Below are 25,594 nucleotides of genomic sequence, written 5' to 3'. Positions count from 1 at the left end.
CTCTAATGTGCGCCTCTTGGATTAAAAACCTCTGATATAAAGTGATAACTGTGTCTCACTAAATGGCTCTTAATGATACAGTACTCAAAATAACACCAGTTCAACCTCCAAGAAGGTCAGTAATTAAGAATGATTGCCTTCGTTTTTCACCCGTTTTCATCTGACCTCATACAGTCCATATTTTCTAAACGCTTTACTTGAGAGAAAGATTTCTTGCCACAGCTAAAGAGCTCCCTCGTGATATTCGAATGGCACCTTGTCTCTAGGGATATCCCAGATATTGTCAGCATATTAGATTCTCTTGACCTTAGTCATTGACCAAGGACTGTCTTGCCCACTTTGGTTCAATCACCAGTAAGTCGTGATACATTTTTTTTTTCTATTACTTCATGATGGAGCCTACTTTGCTTTTCTGTTACACTCTTTGAAAATTCCCCTTAGTATCATTCCTCAGAGCGATGCCTATTCAACATTCTGTCTCTGAATTCTAATGGGCTGAATTGACATACACTTTCTGTTCTGACATGCCCTGCTCTGTGTAAGAAACTCTGATGTGAGTCCACTAGACATCTTTGAAAATCAGAAAAGCACAAAGTGGCATGAGTAACAAGCACTAGAGAATAACAAATAAATCAAGAGCTAAAGTCTGGATGCGACAGCGCCACAGAGATATATAGAAGTACAAAAACCAAACAAAAGCACATGAGCAGATTCAGCGTCCAAAATGTCTCTTTTTTTGCGGTAATTCGGGCTGCAGTCAACCAAAGAACATATTTCAAATACACATAAAAAGCTATTTGCAACATATCAAATTATTTTCAACCTATATATTTTATGCTTAGGCCTAAATTATTTCCAAAAATAGAATGAGTCCCGAGACGGGACATTGTCATAAACAAAATAGATATTTTTATTAAATTTGATTATTAATATATTAGACTAAACATATTGAAATATGACCATTCTGATAAATTAAGGCTTAAATCTTATCAAGAAGTGATGTGCCAGTCAGTTTTGTAATATCCGCTGAACCCACCCTATCCGTTAAGAGAGACAATCTGCACTGCCCAATCAGCAATAATAGGCATTAGTCAACCGATCCCGACCTGCAAATGGCCAGCTTTATGAATTATGATTATAGTTGCACAATTGTCACGACTGAGGATGAAGAGAATAGGACAGAGAGACTGAGCGCTGAGGCGCTCTGAACTGCACAGTGCTACTACCGCAGGAGCAGCTACATCTGGAGCAGTCCAGAGCGCTCCGTTTCTCCCCCGCCCCCCTACAGTGATCTAAGCTAAATAGTTAAATAGCAGCAAAACAAATAACCCTTAATTAAAGACATGAACTCTGTCTCTCGATCTCTCTCTCACACACACACACACACACACACAGAAACGTCGCTCCAGAGATTAAGTTGCGCTTTTCACCTTTTCAGAGTAACACCAGCGATGGTCTGACCGATGAGAATTTGGTTGGACAAAAGTATACAGCGATCAACCAATCGACCAACTGTACAGAGGGTGTCAGCCCTAGTGATCATTTTCACAACATTTCCTCCATGGTAAGCAGTGGCATTAACTATCATCTCCTCGTGTCCTCTTAGTGGACAGCATAAGGAACACTAATGAGCAGAGCATCGCTCTCAAACACTGATTTGAACTTGACGCACTGAGAAGTGACGACAACATAAGAAGGTGGCTCAGGAAACAAAAAGGCACAGGTAGTCAATGGAACGCGCGAATGATCTAAAACAATTACAAACTGAATCTTTAGATAGACAACAATGGTTCATTCTAACTGCAGCTTTGTTCAGAGGACTTTTAAACAAATGTTGTAGAATTTGAAAGGATGCCTTTTCACCCATGTTGATATTGTTAGTGTAGAGTAGTTGTATCCTGTCCATTATAGACTCAAAATATATATTTGGTCTACTTAAGCATTATGGGTAATAATGTGTAGATCAGTGAGAAAAATGTACAGGTTTGACCCCTTCCATTGTTTATTCGTGTTATGTACCCTACTAATGTCTGCACTCCATAACCTTTAATATGGCCCAGAGCTTAATACTAAGCAAAAGAACAAATGAAAAAGGATAAATCTCGCTTTATGAAGGCAGGCTGCACCAATCTGTGCCTACTCACAGCTTTTCTTCCAAGAATCTAAATGACAAAATGATGTGTGAGACATAGTGAGACAATGATTGAATGTTAACACCCTTTTCTGTCTGACAGTTTTTGGGCTGTGAGCTCAACTAAAAATAACTCCAAAAGGGGCATACCTATGGTGGATTAGGTGGGGTGTGATGCATCTTTCTATGCACGTCTGTGGCTACATCTTCCAAAGGCAGATTTCCTCTGGGGCTAATAACTGTATGAAAAGAGACGATTAATGTTGGTCTAAAGGTTCTGGTCATCACAAATAGACCTGTTCCAACAGCGATCCATCCACTTCCCGGTTAACTGTCCAGTAAAGTGCTTAATGCAGTGTCCCCCAGAATAATATTTACTGCAGCAGTCAGTCTCGTGTCGCTGATCCCTGAAGGCCAATTCAGTGTTGGTTACATTCAACTCCATATTGATTATACGTACATAATCACTGGAGGTATGTCTTTCCCCTTGACTCTGCTCATGTCCAAAGTAAGGTCAACGCTGTAAATCCAAAGTAGGAAAAGCTAATGAACTGATGAAGGTAAAGTGAAGAACCTAGCTTATTGTAGCCATGTATGGAGAAAGCTCTATGACCAGAGACTCTAAAAAACTAAACTAAACACTGCATTTGCTGTGACTAATTAATGTACTTTTAGCTCAGTCGATTATGCTGTCATTGCAATATTTGGGACAAAAATATAAGCCACTTATTATTGATGAAACAATGTTGGTATAAAAAAAAGCAAATTTAGTCAATTAAGAAAAGAGGCAAATAAAAGACTGCAAATTCAGAAAAGATGCTAATGCAACTACAATAACTGCAAGGGGGTTAATCATAATCAAAAGAACATACAGAGACAATACACAATATGGCTTACAAAGAGCAATTATAGGAGCCAGAGTACATTGCAAGCATGTCCAATAAAGACTTGTCTACCCAGTATACAACTTTGCTCTTGTAAGAGATAAGGCAGATATAGAAGTGTCCTTCATTACGCCACGGCTGTTAAGGGATAAATGCTTCAAGACGAAGTCAAGGTCAGAGGAAAACCTCAATCTGCCATAACAATAGTGATGGAGCGTAACATCCTTTAGAGGTCCAAGAATTGCTGGCACATTTTCATTCTTGCTGTAGTGGCAATGAAAAGGAACCATGGTAACTTTAAAAGACTGAACATTCATCTCGTAATGGAATCAGCATGAGCATATCCGCGTGGGCAACACTGATTTAATGAAGGGCTCAGCTTGCAGCATCTACTGTATGTAAGAGGCAGATATAAGGAAGTACAAACTGATAAATAGTGATTGTAGATGTACACTGAATGGTGATGAATGGGAAATAAATAGATAACAGATATATTTAGAAACACAGATACGTATAGTGGGGAGGGGGTAGTACTGGCTGTAGAATATTAAATACACCACACATTTGTGTCTTTGCGTATCCCTTCCCAAAATTGATAATTAATCGAGTAAACTGGGTCTCACCAATCTTCAGCTACAATTAACGATTCCAGTCTTTTCAAACTAACTGTGTGCAAATGCTGCATTATACAGAGGTGATGTACGCTAGCATTTAAAGCACAGTCACTTATCTTTGTGCTTGTGTTATAATGCTCGAGGGACTTTGTACACTCAGACTCCTTTCAGCACAAGTAGTTTGCGAATGCAAAAAAAGAAAATTTGCTGTTGAATACTTCAATAATGGAACATGTTAAAACACCAGGATATTCAAAGCCTATCAAAGTCTAATGTTTTACCTAAAATATTGCTGTAGCAAATAGTTAAAACTGAATTTTTCATTCATCTTGGGAAAATGAATAATATATCCATTAACAGCCAGAATTGAGCAGTTGACTTGAAATATTCATAACTGATCTAGACTACACTTTAAAACATGGGAACTAGATAATAATAGAGGCTGTATAGAAGTTATGACCGTACAAAGGAAGATGGTACTTTCCGTCAAGCTCAACACTGAAGCCTTCCAAGAGTGTGTCTCAGTTCATTTCAAATATGAAATACTGAGCACACCCATGAGATGGGGAATATTTAAGTAAAACTATTTACCTTTTAAAATGGCATTCATATCAACTACTTCATAGAAACACCAGTACAAGGGGATCTTATCACAGAAAAGGAACTTATTCGTTATGTTTCTTTAGTGTATAAATGTGCATGTGAAAGGTTGTTAGTAACATGGCTGTTGACCAGTGTCCGACTATTTGTATAAAAACAGAGCTAAACAAGAAGACAGGACCAATTATAATGCAAAAATCTAATTTGGGAGTCATGGAGAAGATTTCCCTGACTATCACTCCATTACATTTCACAGATCTTTAAACCAAAGATATTCACAGCTTAACAATTAGTGGGTTCCTGTCGCTGGTCGAGATGGTGTAATGAGAATGATGTGAGCCTTTGGGGGTGAACCTGGCTTGTCATTAAGGCGAGTAGAGAACAAAGGTGGGAAAAAGAAAGATATTGTGCACTCTGGAGCCAAATGGAAGAAGATCGTATGAAAACAACGTAGACATGATGAGGGGGCAATTTTTTTACTTTGACACTGCTGTTCATGTCCAAACTCCAGGCTAATGGATTAAGACAGCTCCTCCCTGACATCAGGGAGATGACTGCAGTGACATTGATCAGGATGTTAATTAGCCTAATATATTAAAGGATTGTTATGGTGGCGGTTATGATGACTGTGTCTGAGATGGCGCGAATAATGATGATGACAGCAATGACAATGATATTGCCAAGTATATAGGATAGCCTTGAGTGTATAAGCTATTCAGCTAGCTAGGACCAGCAATGTGCATGCTCACCCAGACAAAAGGATACAATTCTGCATTGCACCTCATTATAGCTTGTGCTCCCTATTTTCAAAAATGTAGTATGCCATACACATTCTTTGGATTATACTGGAACAGTGATGAGGAAACATAGTATGAATGTCAGCGGGAGGGATGGACGTTTTTTTTCTGGAGTTGTCATATGTTTTTAGTACAAAGATGCAAAATAGTGCTGCACATAACACCTGGTGAAATCTCGTCTGCAATGAATACTTCAGTTCTTTATGAGTTTTCTCTCAACAATACTGCTAAATTTGCATGAATCAAAACTGCATTTGACATGCAAACATCACATTAAATACCTCCTTTGTGAATCAATGGACTCTCTAGTCAGAGTAATTCCAGAAGGTCCTTTACTTTTGTTTTTATTAAAATAATTGAATTATTAATGTGTGACATGTCTGGTTTTGCAATACCAAAATGACATTCTAATTATTGCCACATCAATTGTATTGCAGTCGGTAGATCATTTATACTTACACTTTATGCCTAAACGCACTGAACGCATAATTGACGCAACACAGAACCAGCAATACTTTCGGAAAAGGTCGCTATTCATGCAACATTTTTGTATATGACAGATACCCCTTAAACCTTACCTTCTAAAATATTTAAATGCAATGACTAAAATACCACACAATCTGCTAGATGGATGATGTATCTATCTGTTGATGTTCTGGGGACTACAACAACACTCAAAGTACAGACACTGTTCAACAGAAAGCACACAAACTGGCCAGCAAGTCACAACTGGAATTTAGGTTTACATTCTACAGCTGATGTGACCTACTGCCAGCAACATTTGTCATTTTAACCAGTATAGTAGTATTATTTAATTCATAATCTATACAATATTGATACTTTTATTTCTTCTACTCTAACTCATCATTAATATTTTCATATTTCTCACATTAGTCTCTGGACCGGGGCTTACGCTCTGGCGTACAATCAACAGTTGTGTACCTAACTGTTGCCCAATTCTTTAAAAAAAAAAGTAATGTAAAAAGTAATGCGAACATCTACTTCTTTTGTCAGAAACATAGAATGTATTTGCCTAACACGTCCTTGGACTAAAGAAAGTTTTAACATTGTCGATGCAAAGGACAGATTTTGAGTGTAGCATCAAGCAGATCCTCCCTCATCAGTAAACAGCTTGGGCAGACCAAAAGGGCACACAAATCACTCACTCTCTAGCTGATGTCAAAGGAAGCAGCAGTGCTGTTTTAAGTGACAGTATGCAAAGAGAGGCCCACATAAAGCTTTCTAAAGGCTGCTTTGAAAAGGGCCACGAGAACAAAAGGCAACACCCAGTGAAGGACATAGGAATCTATCACAGGACTTCTCCAACAACAAAACATTACTGGATCTGCCAGGATGTTCCTCCCAACCACCCATAGAATGTATAAAAGAAGAAGATCCACCACAAAGTCACCCATTGCTTAGAAAGCATGCAGGTTTAAGCCACTTCCACATTGGCTTCATTTAATGCCGGGTTCAGTTTTTGAGCAATGTGAAGAAAAACATGGAGACATAATCAGATAGAGTGGTTACATAAAGAGGAGCACACGCTTTTTACAATTTGAGAAGAAATTCTCAATATGTAATCAGGTGCACCTCAGGTGCACCAAAACATTAGTTAAAATGGTTAATTCAAACAACAACGTAAACATTTCAAGACTGTCTCAATTAGATTCGTAAGATTGAGCTGTCATTGGCTATTTCCATCACCATAATGAAACAGACACACACAGGTATATTTTGCAGCCGCAAGCAGCAACAGTACTCAAAGCGGCTGAGCTCTGCATGCAAAGCTGCACGACGAGTATTCTATTACTAAAATTAAAGTAAAAGTATATGATGGTTGAAGCTTCAAGTTGTGGTTTGCAGTTTGATTTCTGCCACAAATGTCTGTACAAGCAATTAAGAAGATGTACCTCCATTCTGCTAAGTTACCTTATTGCAAATAATTTAATGACATTTTCCTCACTGTCTGGGACAAAAGCTGTATGGCATTAAATCAGTGAAAGCAAGAATGTCCATACAAGATGAGTGCAGAAGTCTAGAAGAAGAACGTGTGTGTGTGTATGTGTGTGTGTGTGTACAATTTCTAATATTTACATCTGGGCTTTGGACATGCAGTACAGGCTGCGTTATCTCTCTTCTTACCTAATGAGGAAGGTTTGTATTTCTTAGAATAAAGCGCTGGTTTAAATCGTAAGGCACCATTATGGTAATCTGACCTGCATTGCTCATATATTTACACACAACATGCACATAACTCTTTACATTCTCAACTGTATATACTGTATAAATATATGTGTGGGTATATGCATGTGCCCCACTGAATAATTCATGACTGACCTCCACCAGCTTGTTAGCATGTTCACGGAACACCTGGGCGTACTCCTTGACCTCCTTCTCATTTCCACTCTTAGCCGCTTCAATGAGCACCAACAGAGGGACGTTGGTCTCCAGGAAAGAGTCTGAGATGTGGTCCATCACCGCCTTTCTCAACTAGAATACAGAAGGAGAAAGATGGGGAAGAGGTCACACAATTAATATTATTGCAGATAACTTCCCTGTATTACATTTGGCAATGATCACATATCATTAGCTTTGTGATGAATATGATGTAGTCACATGGGGTGAAAGGACAGAAGAAGGGAGAGTGAACCAGAGCAGCAGAACTCTCAACGGACAGGAGTGTAAATTGCTTGTAAGGCGTCATTTTTCTCATAACGCCTTTTACTAGGGCAGAGTTTGCGACTTATATCTTTGTTTATGGAATCGTTTTGAACCAAACTGGCAGGGGACTAGCTGTTTTATAAGACAGTAAATGGACCCTGGTGGCCCTCACTGGGATATCTGATGAGATGCCAGAGGGAACAGTATAGTAAGCAGAACAGACAAGTCCTTTATCTTACACAAAGAAGGAGTTAGTCATATGAGACCAGTACTAAGACAGACAGGAATAAACTATAGGGACAAAAGGTGCAATCCCGCAAATGTATCATCGCCATTCATTTGTTATGAGACGACTTAGAGTCTGAAATCTTCCATCATTAATGAATTTGTTCCAATTCTCGTCACTACAAAAATGCTGTGTTACTTTAGTTCAGTTACACAATCAAGGTCTATACAAACTAAAGAAAGGATGAATTGTTTGCACACCACACACAAATCTCTTACGCCCAGCTCAGTTATCACTTCTCCAAACATTCAAATGATGGCATTAAAGTGAAACGTGTTTAATGTTAATCAAACATGGATGACAGAAATTTGTTTGACTTTTCAAGCCATCTTCTATAATTAGATGCAAAGCAAACACTGCGACCATATTTCTGAATTAAAAATGCTTAAGCAGAAAGGGAGATGGTAGAGAAGGCTAATAGTTGTGACTGACAAGGGAAAATGAATGTAACGAACAAAGAATTCATATGCAAGTCTGTCAATTGCACTTAAATAACCTGCGGCAATTACAAACGTAATTGCCAGTTCACAGAGTTGAGGAGAACAATAGGGAACTCTTTCCTTTCTAAGGGCAGATAATCCATCACTATTGCCTCTGGAAAGAGAATAGATTTGGCCAGTCTAGTGGACATGACAGGTCTGCAAATGCTGTAAACAACCTGAAGCCCACACTCTCAGTAAGCACTCCTGTATCCATAACTCTCTAATCCTGGATCACCGATGTCATGAGATATGTACTGAGATTCAATGCAAGACCAAAACGTCAGGCTTTTCTCAGAGACTGATACATTTGACATTTTTCGAATTGTGAATATTGCATCTTTGTCACAGAGAACAGACATTGCATCAGTGCAAGTGAGTAACCTTGCTATCCTGTCACCTGGTGGGAAGGGCAGGGAATCAGAGAAGATAAAAATCTTGCATCGCCAGAACCATCTTCACACTACGTTGGTGCTGTTGCAGCACTGGATAAAGGTGTGAAAGAACACACTATCATTTTGCGGAGGGTGGAAACAAGATCTGGGTTGTTTGCAGGCCTTAACTGTGGTTACTTCACCAATGTTCGCACTGTAGTAAATAAAGTAATGGAGTGGAATGGAAGGGATGTTGTTGAGCTACATTTTGCGTGTGGAAAATGTATTACCATCGAATAACCCCGTAAGGCCCACGGTGATGGAGACTTTGACTATAGTATGTATGACAAATCAAAAAATAGTTGACCAGAGGCAAGAAGAGAAAGAACCAGAATACAGTGACTGGCCAATGGAAGGCTTATCCTATCAGGCCGCATACATTTAAACAGTAAAGGATGGCATTCATATTCATAATTAATTGATAGAAAGTGTCAGACTCATACTAAATCATACTTAGGATAAAGATGCAGTTGACACATGAAAGCCAAAAGAGTCATACAATTATCTCCTCTTTGTTCAATGTATCCTGATCTTTTTTCGGTTTCGGATCGGTTTTTAAAGGGTGTGAAGAGTGTGAAGTTTAAAATATTTAAAAAAAACTCTATTTTGAACATCTACAGGGTAGAAGATGGTATTGTTGTTTCTAAGGAGACATCACGAGTAGATGGCACATACAAGGGCTTATATTATGCATAGGATGAGTGTAAAAGAGTAGTAGGCCTCAGGATACTTATAGCCCAATAGTGAAACTGATTCTGACGGTTGGTTTGAGTGGTGAAATGATGCAGACGAGTGATTTCCCAAGTCAGAGTCTATCCTGCACCATCAGCATTCTAATGCTCACACACCACTCCCACAGAAATCCGTCTTCAATCTTTCAGATCTCACCTCCCTCCATGCTCCACCCCCACTGTCTCTTTTCTAACACTCCCTCGGCATTTCACGAACACTTAAAGGAAATAGACCTGGAATTCCAATGGATAGCGAAGGCTCTGCTCATTATACTTTAGTGGGGCAGCTATTTTTCTCCCCAGTCACACAGTGCCACAATGGATTCAAGCTCCGAAAGAATCAGGTTTTTTGTTTTACGTAACAATATTGAATATTCATTGCTATAGATGTTCGTATTGTATCCTGGGATTAATTTGTTGCCATACATTTTATTTTTCCATAAATGTCAACAATTTGTGGAAAGCTCTTTCCGGCTTCAACATGTTCAGATGTCTGAATAATTTGTCTGCACACTTGTGCCATACGGTGAGATCAGTAATGTTACATTGCATCCTAAATGTTTAGCAGTATTGTAGAGGGATTTGAACGAACCTGGTGTCAATTAGCCAATAGGAGGTAGGCTATTTGTGAGTGAATGAATGAATGCATGATTGAATAAAGATGTAGTTGAGTTCCAAAGAGGGGGAATAGCTAACATTAACAACAGCCACTACCACCTGACACTGCAGTGGCTAACAAGAAGCTCTGTGAAATAATAAAGATGATGCATATGCATAACACAACTTGGCAGGCATCTGTGTTGCTTACTGATAAGTGGGAGGACTGTGTGATCTTCACAGGTGAGATTAGCATTCATTTGACGCATTTGCTTTTTAATGGGGAGAACGTTTTCATTTTGTGGGATTAGACACCTGCCCAGTCACAAAAACAGATGCATGAGGGAAACTGTCCCATCCCCCCATCCACTGTAACATCCCCTATGATCAGTGTGTGACTCAAAAACAAATACACAATATTAGGTTCAAAAGACTGCAATTATCATGAGTACACACATGCATTAAGACTGGTCTTGTTTACAGTTCAATAGAGTCTTAGCACATGTAAAGACTGGAAACACTATGCTGGGTTCCTGAATGTTTACAGTTGCACTTGTTTCACTTGTGATTCAGAGCACATAGTGGTGGGTACCTTGGGGTCAGCAACAGGAAAGTTTCTTTTTAAAATGTCAAGAGCAATCACAGCATAAACGGCAAGAGTCACGGCTGAGGTGAAACAGCCCGAGCAAATCAAAAATTAAGTAATAGCTCTCATATATGATATCTATCAGGGAGCATGGGAAGATGATTAGTAAGAGGAGAGTGGAGAAATGAAAGGGGGAAGAGGGAGTGACTGATCAACAGTCTCAGGACAAACACATTAGATAGCTCATCGCAGAGCCTCGATTGAATGTGTCCTGCAAAATAGAACACTGGCCAGAGGACTCTTTAGAGACAAGGAAGGGGTGAAAAAATGGTAATTTGACTCTGAAGTGTTTAAGGAGAACTAGCGCTGGCAGATATTAAATATGTCATGCTGACTGTTGATCACCTGCATCTACTGAAGGTTTTTTTTATTTTTATAATGATGGGATTCCGATAATCTTATTGAAATATTTACTTTTCGAGTAGTAGAAAATTGTAAGTAACCTTAGTAAGTAACTTATTGAACAATTCCACTGACCACAATCACATGTAAGAACATGGACTGACCAAATCAGTGTTTGTGGTGGCAGGCAAAGCCCCCCTGGCAGCCATGTTTACTCCAGGACATAAAGCAGGGATTATCTGACTGTTTAACACCATCAGAGGTAGCAGAGCTTTCACTGATATATCAATGAGACACTTCTCAACCTCCAGGGCTGCTTTATTCTTACTGAGAGACTAAGCCTTTAGGAAAGTGATTCCCAACCTTTTTTTTCTGTCATGGAACACATCCTGAGTTAAAAGAAATTCCAGGAGGCCCCACTAACCGTTAACTACTGAATAATTATAAAATACTATACACATCTGGAACTGTTAATGTGTGTATCATTTAGTGGCTTTGTGAAACTTGAGCTTGGCAAAGCAAAATTAGCTGGGAATTGATGACAAAATCAAATGTGGTCATTGAATAAAATCTGGGGTTTTGCAAAATCTACCCATACAGACAGTGTGTAGCAATAGGGTTGTATGAGAAAGAGTCTGTGGTGATGCAGTTTTGGTTCAGCAAGCTGGGCCCCTTACCGGCCTCAATCATTTTATTATAATGTTTATAATATTTGTGAGTATTGCAGAGTTTGTGATTAAGTTATGTCTGAACATGTATCAATGAATGATTTTTTTGGATGCTTTAGCAGTATTTTACACTGTCAAAACAATCACCGTATAAAGTTTGTATAGCAAAATTGTTCGCAAACAGTTGCTTATTTACACAACAAGTAGATACAGAGCAACATTAGCATTCATTTGGAGTCATGTCTGGCTACCTGAGAATGTAAAGCCAATACTCACTCTACTTAGCTTAAAGCTGTTTTTTGTTTCTAACTACTGAGGGAAAATAGCATACTCATTGTATATTAGCTATCTGCTGCATCTGGAATAGTTGCTGATGTGAGCGGTAAATTGAACCATAATAGCAAAGTTCCCTAAACTATGAGCTGAGCGCTCCATAGAGCTACAGGGAACTCCTGAAGGCAGTTCAGGAGTTTGTTCAATTGTTCAATTCAACAACTGAACAATTGTTAATATTTTGATGAAAGTTTCCTTCAGTCAAAATTCTTTGATATATAAATATATATATATATATTTCTTTTTTTTGTTATTAGTCTATCAACATGTGCTTGCTCCAGAAATGGCTGTGTATTTTCCAGTGCCAGTGATAACAGGCAATAATATAGCTAATGACATTTGCAGTAACAGATCCAAAGGATTCACATATAAAAACTGTTAGTCTGAACAAACAGTTACAGCTGATAAGTTTCATGGCAGCTGTTCCTCCTTAACATGATCACCCTCAACAATTAAAAACAGCTGTACTAATCAACAAACTAATGGCAGCAATGGAAATGCTTTCAACATCCCAAAGCAGAAAGAGCAGGAGAGAAAGAAAGAAAAACAACTGTGAGGCAGTTTTGCTACAGGGAATCCTGCAATCAGCCGTCAGTCAAAATACAGCCCAGAGAGATGACTTGACAGATGCATTCATTACAGACAGGATGACAGGGGGTAGAACACATGGCTCATCTCCAACCACTTTGTAGGGTTGGTTAGCTTGTGAATGCTAATTAAAGCAAGGAAAGACATTTAAATCTTCAGAATGATGCTGTTTTTTGTATTTGTATTTTTTTCTGCTGTCAAGTACAATTCTCAAAGTGTTCTTTTTTGGTTGCACTTGCACTGTTAACTGCAGACACGGTTTTAAAAGCAAAAATAATGTCTACACCTGTGCCGCTATTCGACTTTCAGGATAGTCTGATTACAGATGCACAAGCTGCAATACATAAGAGGCAGCTTCTCTGAAGTGAAATAAGGAGCCTACTTTTGCATTAAGTAAGCAGGGCCTTAGAACATTAATTTAGACGCGATGACTGTGTGATAATGCTTAAAGAGTGGATAATGCTTAAAAACAGACTAAAGCAAGGGAGAAAGCACAATCTGGTTTGATTCCAGGACCAGATGTAGGATTTGTTACAAAATAAAACATGATTTTGCTTATCTCAAAGAGGCAAAATATTATTGGTGTTTTTGTGATGAAACAGGGAAGTAAATGCATAAAGGATTTCAGAAAACATTCCTGATATTGTAACTAACATGAACAGCTTCAAATTTGGATTGCTTGGGTTGGAGGGCGACATTTCTGAGCTACAGAATCATACGTTAGCTTGCCTTGACATTCTATTCCTGTGATCTGTTTGGGCACCTCATCTGGCAAGTCAAGTTTCTTATGAGAAAACAAGGTCAAAGCTCATTTGATCTTTGGTTGAACTTTAGTTGTGAATTGTGTTGAGAATTTGAATTTGCTTTAAACCATGTGGGAAACAATGACCAGGCATTATAACCCCAGTTCTATGGGCGCCTGAGCTTTGTCTGTAGTGGGGCTTTATGGGCTCAACCAGTCATCTAGGCACACTGACAAATGGTTATGTTAATGCTTAACAAACGAGGGTAAGAATACTTAACGCTGTGCAGTTCGGGGGCTCTTCACCAGCATGTGAGTCGTTTAAGGACAGCAGGTCAGGGTAATATGAATTTTGTCAGGATTGGTATTTGTGCAAGATTGATTTGAGTAAATACTGTAGATTCAAGGTGTAGGACTTTAGGATTATAAAGTTAAAATGTTGACCTTTAATGCCTGCACTAGTCAGCACAACACTGTACCAAACATATAGATAAATATTCCTGTTTGAGTTAAACGTTGATAATAAAGTATGACATCGCACAAATCTACCACCAGACAAGACAGTCAGTATTGAGCAAGTCTGTGAAACCCTAGATTTACCCCCCCCCCCCCCCCCTTTTTCTTTTTCCATTCTAGTTTTCTGCGCATGGTGATAGGAAGATCATGGTAATTGAAAATAAGCCTAGATTAAGTTAACAGGTTAGGCAAGATTGGAAAAGGCAACACTTCTGTGACTGTAGGTGAACTCCTGCATGAAAGTCGAAGTCGCTAAATTTCCATTCACCTCCCGGACCTCTATACCGACACCACTTCTACTGTGCTGAGTCGCATCAATTACAGTACGAATTGAAATGGCACTCAAGCTATGCAGGCATGAATCCATGAGAGCAATAGATTAACTTTACTATCACTAAATAAACATTAGTTAATCAGAAGTTTTAAACACTTCATCATTTATTAAAATTCAAGAAGCCAAACAAATTACATGTTGGCTGCTTATTAATGTGAACGATAATTATATAATTGTTATATATATAGATATATATATATATCTATATATATATATATGTATGATAGTTATATAAAGTTCAAAAATCTCAGCAAAAGGAAATGTTACACTCTTCAGTTGATTAGCATACTGCAATTGAGGTGAGTGCTCTGTTCTGAAGTTACTTGGTGTCACTACAATTTAGCTGCTGGTTTCATTTTCTGACACAGTCCTACGCTGTTTATATCTGACCATGACATTTGAAAAATGATGCTATAACAGGTATATATATATATATATATATATATATATATATATATATAACAGGCTTCTTCTGTTACTTTTGGCGTGCCAGAAGTATCAGATTTAGGTTCCTAATTGCTTCCCAAATGTTCTCTCTTGTACATTACTCACAAAGACAATGTCTATTTTCTTTGTAATGAAGAAGATATCCAGCTGTATGCACTCATAGCACTTGGTGACACTGGTAGGATGTAGCTGTAAGGTGCTGTAAAGTTGTATGTGATGCCTGTAGATCAAAGTGTTTTACAATGCCTTACAGCCCATTGGTGTCTAGACAGGGGGTTTATCCAATTGTGGGTTGTTTTCATACAATCACACAATACAGCAGTGGTCATTGCAGACACACGTGCAGAGATCTGCACTTTACTGAGTTCACCTCTGAATTCATTAGGAGATGATCACTGCTGCCATCATTACCACAGCCTGGACCAGAGGGTCATTATGAGAGAAGCCCCACTGCCGCAGACTCCAGATGTACAGCAGTAAAGCAGAGGGTCACCTGCTGCTGAGAGGCTGGTAAGGCTTAAGGGGCGCTGACTTACGCCCGGGCCACACTGCCTGCTTGAACACTATCTGTGCATCATGGAACTTCTTGCTTTTCATTTTTATTTTTTTATTATTATACTATATTTAAGGGGGAAATTTGTCTCTGCATTTGACACATCCCTGTATCAGGGAGCAGTGGGCTGCCCATGACAGGCGCCCGTGTTAAACGGTTAGAGCAGTCATTTACATTTATAATTAAATGAAATAAAACATTCCGACTATTATGTAAGGTAAACACTGTGTAGAAATAATGTCTGGCAGCAGCAGCAGGGCTGCGAGATTGTGAGAGAGATTGCGAGCGATTCAGCAGTTCAGTGAGGCAGCCATCACGCGCTGCTAACGCAAGACACACCAGAGCTTTTTGTCTTGATGTAATGTTGCCAGGTGAACAAAAGAGAGTTTAGTTTTAGGCAGACAGTGTAGATGTTTGTAGATGCATGGTCAAGCCTTTAAGGAGCCTGGGGGTCAGTTCCTCTTGTCAGCAATTACAAATAAAGAAGCAACCATGTAATTGTGGATGGAGGCAGGACATTTCCTTGCACATCCTTCAGTTATCTTGTCTGTTTGAATGACAAATCTACTTGACATGCTGGTAATCAAACATTCATTTAATATTTGTATGTATGCATGATTATGCTCCCCCTGCATTGTCTCCATGTTGCTAAAATTTACATTTATAACTAAAACACAATGGGGGTGGGAACGGCATGCTTGACATCTACTGCATTTTCCCTGGATAAAAGACAGCGTAGCATGTCTTGTAAACACAACGGCGTGAAAGAAAAAACAATGCTGCATTTCTCTGGCGGTGTTGTCACAAGGCTTGTTCGGTCTCACCTGCTCCCATTTCACAAACGCTGTCACTTGTGCTTGTCTGCTCTAATATTTGATCCCTCCTTTTTCACTATGGAGACGGTGAAGACTGAAATGCTCAAACACACAATAGTGCTCCTCCCCTGAAGGAAGGTCTTGTGTCTCTACACGGCGCCACTGCCTTGCTAAACTCATAATTACAGTATCACAGCTCTATTTAATGTCTGCATGTGTGCAGCAAGTTTGCCCTCCCATCTAAACTCAAAGCTCAAATAGAACGCCCATTCTGTCAAGCCAAACTCTGAGTCAATAGAACATCCTGTCAGAGTGAGTACCGCCTGCCAGCCTGTCAGGCTGCACCACCAAATGCCCGAAGGGGAGGGTGAGGCACAGTGTAGCTTCCCATCTGGAATGATGGTTGGTCTTAAGAGGTCAGAGAGGACACAACCGCAGCTACTCTGTACAGGTAGTTGCTTTCGAGTGCCTCTCTAGGAAAAATAACAAATCTACACTGTATCACAGGAAAGCGTGGTTTGGGAGTGAAACTGCATTCAGGGACCACAAGTGATGTCCTGATGGTTTATGAATGGGTTTGCGTTTTTTTTTGGGGCAAGATGCCTACTCAAATACTTACTAAAAGATGTGTGCCACATGTCATGATAATATGAGTTTGAATTAATTGGAATTGAAAGAGTTGTTCAGAAGCATGCTTAACTGATTGTATTACATCAACAGACACTCATGTTTGCTCATTAAGTGTCTTTTTTTCAAGCATGCTTTCGTCATTTTTTTTTTCCATACCTTGCAACATCCAACAAGTGAAAGCCATATTAAAGCCATATTTAAACTTGTCACTCGGTGACAATGAAAAATAAATCAATGTCGCTTTTGAGCTCATACAACAGCATGAATCATCTACTTATTCATCCCCATTGGAGAGTCATTTAGAAGGTCATTTCACTGAAGCTTCCTGATGCAACACTTCTGAGTTTGAGAGTCAAAAGTGGAGCAGGGATCAATATCACTGAATTCCTGATATACATTTGATTGTTCACTAACATTTTTGCACAGATTACTTAATTCACCATGTCTAGCTTCCTACAAATAAAAAGGAAGCTTGTAATACGGTTCAAAGTGTATATAAAAAGGCAAAAGCTGTTTAAGCAGTGTTCTTTTACGTGGTCTTACTGGATATTAACAATTCAAATGGATGTCTCCCAGCAAAAATGTTCTGATTATGAGTCTTAGTACTGCTCCTGTCTGTTTGGAGGTTGTATGATTCCTTAATGCTTGCCTTCCCCTTGCATGCTCTGAAGGAATTTCTTGCAGTAGTCATGTGTGTTCGTCTGTTTGTTAACCCTACTGGTGACCAGTCCAGAAACACTTCAAGCACAGTCCCACTAAACTCCTGTGACCCTGCATAAGAATTTGAATATCAAGCTTGGGCAGCATTGAGGCTCGGTGGAGTACATGCTGTGGTCCTGTGTGTAAATGTTGCATTGATGTCTGTCTACAGTATGTAAACCGATTGTGACATTGTGAGCAGTGACTCTGAGGTCATTCAAGAATACGTTTGGTGATATGCTATTTTGTTGCTATACAAAAATATATCGTCTTGTAATTATTGTGCAAAAAAACACATCAGTCAGTGATAATATTCCACTGCGGGACATGTTTCCTAAATAAGATGAAAGTGGGCACTGTAGCCTTTATTTGATACTTTCCTCCTGCTCTAAATATCCATTGGAGCACAGGATCTGCTGATGAAAATAGTCCCCAACAACAGTACTTACTCCTGTTTGAGAAACATTCTATATATATATATATATATATATATATATAGTTAAATAGCTGAGTCAAATACAGTGTTGAGGGATGGACAAAAACACAGTTGGTTTTGGTCTTTACATAACATTTGATAACACAAAAAAAAGAAAATAGAATGGAATACCATCAGCCATAACCTTTGAAGGGACATCATTTCAGATAAGGTAGATACAGTGTTTCAAAGGGAGATTAAGATGTAGGCTGAAACATGCACTCACCTGTCTGCGCAGGTCCCTGGTCTTTTTGGTCATCTTATCAATGGCTGAGTTCAACGGGTCACCTTTCTCTTTCCTGCCAGTCTGCAAAAGGAAACAGAAATACCACGTTAGCACAGCTATAGTACATGCAATTGCAATCTTATCTTGGTGCCCAACATTGCACCGCATACTCCAGAGTAAATTTCCTTGTTGAAGTGAAGATGAAATACACTTTGTCACAGAACATGAGTGTACATTACAAGTGTTCCACAATTAGACCAGTCAGTGACAACATAACTCAAACAGTTTGCTATGTTACCTAGCAACTAGCCTTTCTGGCAACTATCAATTTAATTGCTGCCAATTCCCCAGTGTGCAGCACTTCCTGTCATTGCCAACTCCTACTGGTGACTTTAGGAGGGTAGACTACCACATGCTTCACCTGACACACACAGAATCACCAACTGCTTTCCATCACCTGACAGGGGGGAGTTCCAATGGAGGAGCAGCACGGAGCTTCATGCTTTTCCAGATTCCCCATCTCTCCCTTTACCACTCATCCCATCTAACCAGTAGGAGTCACTAACGCCAATACTAGGACAGGATCTCATGCTGTCTTTCATACAGAAATATAGCCAATCGTGGTCGAGGAAGAGGCTTCACTTTCCACTATGCCACCTGGGTGCCCCATTTACACTGACAAGCTCTGCTGTTTTTGCTCAAAAAAACATGGGGAAGAGCGGAGAGATTAATACTACTCCAATTATTACATTTCCACTTTTACCACCTAAATTGGGATGGCAGCTTGGCCTGGAGGTTAGAAAGATGCCGTCAGTGTTTTGGACTGAACGATTTCTGCTCCAGGACCCATATAAACGATCCGCTACTCTGATCCCTCTCGAGATATGCGTGTCTCAGGCAGTGGATAGTTGTGCAGTACTGAAAGTACTGTATATGAATAAGGGCTAACTTACCAAGATAAATCAAAAGTTCTGTCACTAATTTACTAAACAGATATTTGCAAAACACGAAACAAGTTGACATGGCGGGATGACAGTTGTTTGCTCATTCCTATGCTAAAACTCAAAATGTTAAAATCATATATTTAGTTTGTGTTTTGTGGGGATCAAACCCTTTCATCTCAGTAAAGTAATAAACAGTAAAAGCTAAATTAATGGACAACAGGGATATTAGAACTGAGAATTGTGACACAGCTAAAGACTACAGTATATATGAGAAGTGAAGAATGTGCTACATTTACTGTTATGCCGACACACTCTCACTCCAAACTCGTCAAGAACTGAAGCTTGGTCAGTGGCCTTAAGCGTCGAACTATGACACTCTAGAAGCTCCTCTAGCGTCAGCGTTGGACGTGGCATAGACAACATGTCAGTTTCCAGTTGTTACATGCATAGCAAAATAAACTTCCGTCTTCACAAGAATTTAGGTTTAGACAACAAAACCACTTGGTAAGGTTTAGGAAAAGAGCGTGGTTGATGTTAACTTGACTGACTAACGATTCATTTGACTGGGGAGTGAAACAACGAGTCACGTGACTAGAGATTTGGTGTCTCATGTGACGAACAACTCTAACGACTATCGTCAGAAATTGTCAATGTTTACCTTTCGCACGGGACATGGACAGCATTCTCCTGGACAAAGGTCCTGTGTTTGATTGACCCGCCCGTCCAGTGTGGACTATCTCACTCTTTATACTATGTCAGTTGCTCTGATTGTCTAATAATGACATGGGTGGGTTAACATTGGAGTTCATTTTTATTTATTTAATCTTTATTTAATGAGGCTCATTGAGATTAAACAATTTTTTTCCAAGAAACAAAATTCACAAGAACACAATTAGCAAAACAGACGGAATGCAATTACATATAAAAAGGAATAAAATATATTTAAGAGAATCATAAAAAACATCAGATAATGAAGCTTTAAAATCTCCAAGGGGAATGTAAGACTGTAGTTTGAGGGCAGTTTTCAGTTCATTTAATTTAAAAAGTGCATCGTACCTGAAACCAGTTCTGCCAACATTAGTGCGTACATGAAGGATAGCCAAGGGGCACTGACCAGTCATCAGTATTTTGACGAGTTGGGAGAGCTGGCTTTGCTGATAAACCCTCCCTCAGGTCATTGAGTCAAGTACCACCACAGTTAAAGGTCTATAAACAATAATTCATGTGTGTCACCTTTTATATTGACAACTGACAAATGAAAAGGTGTAGCTCATCTCTCCTTTGAAACCTTAGCTATGTATAAATATAGAATGTATCCTTTTTTTTTTAAAAAGAGGTCGTTTCTTGATGTCATTCATGTTGTGTGCAAATGTTGTTCTTCATTTGACAATCAAATGTGCTAATTAAATTGTTTTAAAGGATGTTGTGGCTTTTTGCAGAGAAACAAAAAAATGAGTAGCAGGATGATCAACAGATTGTAAGACACAGTGATCTTCTGTCACAGCATTGGCAGCATAAAAATGTAGTTGCGTCGTTGCCAGGCAACCATCTGACCGTTCTGCCCAGCGTAACATAAATGCGAAACGACCAAAATGCTCATCAGCCTTTGCAAAAAAAACACAAAACTGGTGACATGTATTCTGATTCATCCATGCCTGTTGAATCCTCAAATGAGGATTTGTATGAGACAAACTGACCACAGTGCAACAGGGCTTTACGTAGAGGGGCTCTTTAGTTGTTATCCTGTTTAATGACACACACAATGTGGTTGCTTATCTCTGTGCTGCTGCACTATTGTCCTGCCCTCTTGATAATTGAGTGGAACAGAGTGCCTCATATCTATGTGTCACAAAGAACTAAATGAGACCCCATCAAATCCCAAAGCCCACCTCATCGATAACTCACCCTTTTAAGGTTAACACTGATTGTCACTTTCAATGCCTTGGTCACTATCAGGTTGTAACATTATTGTTTCAACATTAGTTCTCCTATAAGATGGTGATATCGACTACCTGAGCTCTTTCTTTGAGGTTATATTTGGCTCAGGACGTAGGCTAAGCAATCTTATCCTGTTCTACACATGACATCTATTGCACTTCTGTCCATCCTGGGAGAGGGATCCCTCCTCTGTTGCTCTCCCTAAGGTTTCTTCCTCTTTTCTCCCCGTTAAAGGGGTTTTTTGGGGGAGTGTTTCCTGTTCCGATGTGAGGGTTCCGGGACAAGAGGATGTCAAATGTGTACATATTGTAAAGCTCTCTGAGGCAAATTTGTAATTTGTGATTTTGGGCTATACAAAAATAAATTGAATTGAATTAAGTGAGGTCCAAACCCACTTACTCTTCTTTTGTCTTACACAATACTTGACATTCAAGGAGACGCCAACTTGAGGACAAACAGCCGCAATCTTTTCGCATTTTCTTAATTTTTCGATTTGTCACACTCCAAGCTGAGCATGCTTTACACTGTGGGTACATGCTGTGGGGAAATCACATGCGTGCAAGGTCACTGATGTGAAAATGCAGCTCAATGAAAAAGAGCCCGTAGCCATAAAAACAGATATCATTTCCTTTACTGGCTAATGTATTGCAGGCTTGCCCTTGGCCAAGGCTCATATAGCACAAGTTGTCTTTCATAAGGATGTTAAACATTAGGAATGAGTCATTTGTCTCCTCACTCATACAGTTAGTCAACCCCTATTCGAATAGCAATCACATAATGCAGTCATTTTTTGTGGAGCAATGCACCAAACTGAAAGGAAGACAACTGTTTATCATAATGCGAACAATATGTTTGATACTCAATCCCATATTCAACAAAGGAACACCTCACCTGACCCTAACCCGACTACTGTGTACATGTGGTTTCATTACATTTGGAAGTTGTATTGTGAAACATGAACACAATGTCTTGTTGATTGACAGGGTGAGGGGAGCAAATGAGGATAGCATTCAGTTGCCCTTCATTATTTGCCACAAAATCATACCAGCACATGCACAGAAAAGCTATTCAATGCCAAAGCAGAGAACGAGATAACATTAGTCATTGTGCTGCTTAACGAGCCTAATGTGTCATTAAAGCACCAGAGGGACGCATAGGATTAAAGATGCTCTCCGCCAAATCTAAAAAGGGGCTTAGCTTGAACCTTTTTGAAGACAAGAGTATTCACATGATTGTATGTATAAACATGAACCTTAATTCAACTGAGAGAACGAGAAAATGGCCAAGCTGTCAATGACATAAACAACTCCTTTCGTTGTTCAAGTCAAGTCAATTTATTAATATAGCAAATTTCAAAACAACGGGAGTTCTCCCAAAGTGCTTTCCATTTGAGGTATACATAATTAAAGAAGTAAAAGGTGCATAAAAGGCAATAATACAGAATGTAATACAATACAACAATAATAGAGAGATGGAGTATTCATATCATGGATAGACACACTCCTAAACTAAACTGGTGTGTTTTTTTATTTTCTGGAATTAGAAATCCCTGCTGTTTAATTTCTCAAAACTCTTAACTCTTTAATCTGAGTTAAGAAGATTAAAACGGCACAGTGATTTCAGTCTAAAGGGAAACCTGTTTTTTTTTAGCACTTATTGAAAACAGAGCTGTATTTCATATATGACCTAGAGCTCTTTGTGTAATGCTGTATATTTAAGAGCAGAGCAGTGCTTTTGACAGTTACAGTAAGTCAAGGATGCTACTATTACTAAAAATACACTTCCCTTATACTGTAAATACTCGTCTGGTTTGATATGTCGAAACTCCTTCAAAACACAATGAATAATGTATTGCTCATTTTAAGTTTACTGCTAAACATACAACACTCAATTAAAAACACTACGCATGAATCCCCCATCACAAATGGTATGTACATGGAAGTCCACAATGAATCACAGGTTAGTCAATGTGTCATATTCAGGCCGGATCGGTCAAGACTTTGATATGTGCGTGTATGTGAGTGCATGAAAGGTTGTGTGAGAAACAAAGTGAGTCACATTATTGTATTTATTTGTCTACGGTGTTTATCTGGGGAACTATTTGACTTTCCTCCAGTCCCATCTAGGTGTGCCCTGTATGTGCGAGCAATTCAGCTCTCAAATTCACAGCCGTTAAAAGCTTGGCAACACAGTGGGCTGCTGATTCAATTGTCTACCATATAGAAAAGTTGATTGCTTAGCTTTTGACTGCCACATAATGGAATGCGCATGTTATTTTTTTTCGGGTAAACACAAGTCCCTGTGGTGTTTTGCAGACAATGTTCCCAACGGTCCCCATCCATTATTTTCTACCCCCTAGTGTGCACTCATTCACTCGCAGTTGGGGAGAGGAAGATAGAGGAGTTTGCCTGGCAATATGCATCTAGCGTGTGGGGTAATGGAGGCAGTAGCAGTGGAGTTATTCATGCCCACTCGGAAGTCAGTTGGTGGACAGTGCATGCTGGTGGAACGGCTGAGGGCCCCGAGTGTGCTCGCTCTCTCAGGCCCCCCCAAAGTAAGTTGTGTAATTCAGTGGTGCACTGCAGCACAATTTGCTTCACTGCATTTCTGACCCTGTAATGGTGGAATAAGACATACAGTAGTGTCTGTGCAAGCTGAATAATGCTCAGACAATTGCAGCACTTGGTTTCAGGTTTGTTGGTTTTCCATTTTAATTTAGATTGTAAAATAAGAGCTGGGGCTCAAATCCTCACATCCTGAAAGCAATTAATAAATCAAATGCTTTGGAAAAAAAAATGAAAAAAGTATCTATGGCTGTCACAAGAAAATCCTGTCCAATCATTTTACTCCTCTTAATTGGAAAGATTGGATAAATTACATTTTTGGGGGAGTGGCTTCTGATGGAGGCCTCAATGATGGGCCGTCAGTCTTGCCAACTTGATGAATTTCTGGCTTTATTTAGTGACTAAATTAAACAACAGTGGTTTAGTGTTACTGGATATTGTGATTGGAAGAGAGTTGGCAACACTGGGCTGTGTTTTTCAGTTGGATATTTTCAAAATCTTGCTTCCTCTCAGTAGCTTCTCCAATGTTGCCGACCCCAGATTTAAGTATTATTTCAATGACATTGAATAAAGAGGTGTATCATGCATTTGTAGTTCAATATTTTTTTAGCACTGCTGGGTAACAATACATTTTACCTTATGCTTCACTAATGTTGTAATCCAGATTGTTGTCTATGTTTTTTTATGCTATTTGTGAGCATTATGTGAATGCATTTCCAAAGCTTTTATTTCTAGCAACAGTGGAAAGTACAGACTTCACAAAACTGCATTCACTAACTATCTTAAATTAATTCTGTTTTTTATCACCATGTCTCTGTTCCTCCCTTGAAACTAATGCAATACAAATGAGAATAGCAGGGAAACACTAAAACCGAAGGGGGGTGGGATTGGTCTGGTAATTCATAGGCACTAACATGGCAAATCCAAGGAATGAATCAGAGGGAAGAACAATAGACGACAGGTGTGTGTGTGTGTGTGTGTGTGTGTGGGAGGGGGGGGGGGGGGGGTCTTTCAAGATCAATCGGCTAAATGACATCAATTCTGGTTCATTGTCAATTCAATTACGCAGGAGGGAGAGGTGCAATTACTGTCCAATGCGGTTACACTGTCTGCAGCCAGCTTAATGGGGAAGGCACGCTGATAACGAGAGGGTGAGAAAGTGTTTGTGCATGTGTGAGCCCAGGGGTGGGAGTTGATAATAGTGGTAACATGTTGGTCGGGTTACCAGGAGATAATGGGTAGCTAGATCCTTATTAGGATAAGTTGTGCTCCTTCTGCTGTAGCGCCATAGATGGGCCAATTTGACTTGTTCTCATTAAGTGGAACTTAAAGAGGTGCAGCGGTGGCTATCAGCTAGTTTGATTACAGGATACTGAAAAGGAAAACACGCTACAATGCCTGTGGTGGATGAAATACTTTCAGATGAGTGGTTCAGATTAGAATTGTTATTTTTTTTGTTTTTCTAAATGAGATGACAGGGCAACATAGTACAGAAATAGCTGCCATATCATAATCTCATTATAACCCCCTGGGAAGCTAATATATATTCAGTGCAGGCACAATGCAAGGCTGAAGCAAATCACAGCTCAGCAACATCATTTACAAAGCACGAGGGGATGCTTCTAAGTGTGCACACTGAAACAGGTTAGCTAGCTGAATATTGTGGAAAGACCAGAGGTAATTTAGTTTTTTCCTTTTAAATACCATCTATACCCACTTAACTTGTGCAGGATTGGTGGTGGGGGGGGGGGGGGGGGGGGGGGGGGGGGGGATGGAGCCTATCCCAGCTCACACTAGGTGTGCAGCCAGGCTGGACAGGTTGTGAGTTTATTAAAGGGCTAACACATGAAGACAGACAACCACTCACACTCACACCGGCAACAATACTACTTTCTCACTTCATGAGGGAGAAATCAC

At 39.5% G+C, this 25,594-nt stretch overlaps 1 protein-coding gene across 5 annotated transcripts in view; it reads right to left on the bottom strand.

The window, feature by feature from the left end:
- Positions 1-25,594, bottom strand: part of ctnna2 (catenin (cadherin-associated protein), alpha 2) — a 254,867-nt gene that overhangs the window by 61,928 nt on the left and 167,345 nt on the right. For all 5 annotated transcript variants that reach the window (XM_076091888.1, XM_076091887.1, XM_076091891.1 and 2 more), the window contains 2 exons: positions 18,232-18,312; positions 7,367-7,519 (listed from right to left, as the gene is read on the bottom strand). In XM_076091888.1, coding sequence (XP_075948003.1) covers positions 7,367-7,519; positions 18,232-18,312 — 234 coding nt within the window. The remainder of the gene's footprint in view (positions 1-7,366; positions 7,520-18,231; positions 18,313-25,594) is intronic.

The sequence above is a fragment of the Anarhichas minor genome, unplaced genomic scaffold (assembly GCF_050575085.1).
Source record: "Anarhichas minor isolate MPS153535 unplaced genomic scaffold, ASM5057508v1 ptg000014l, whole genome shotgun sequence".
Classification (NCBI taxonomy): Eukaryota; Metazoa; Chordata; class Actinopteri; order Perciformes; family Anarhichadidae; genus Anarhichas; species Anarhichas minor.
Note: the sequence above shows the minus strand (reverse complement) of the source record. Positions and strands in the feature narration are given on the sequence as shown.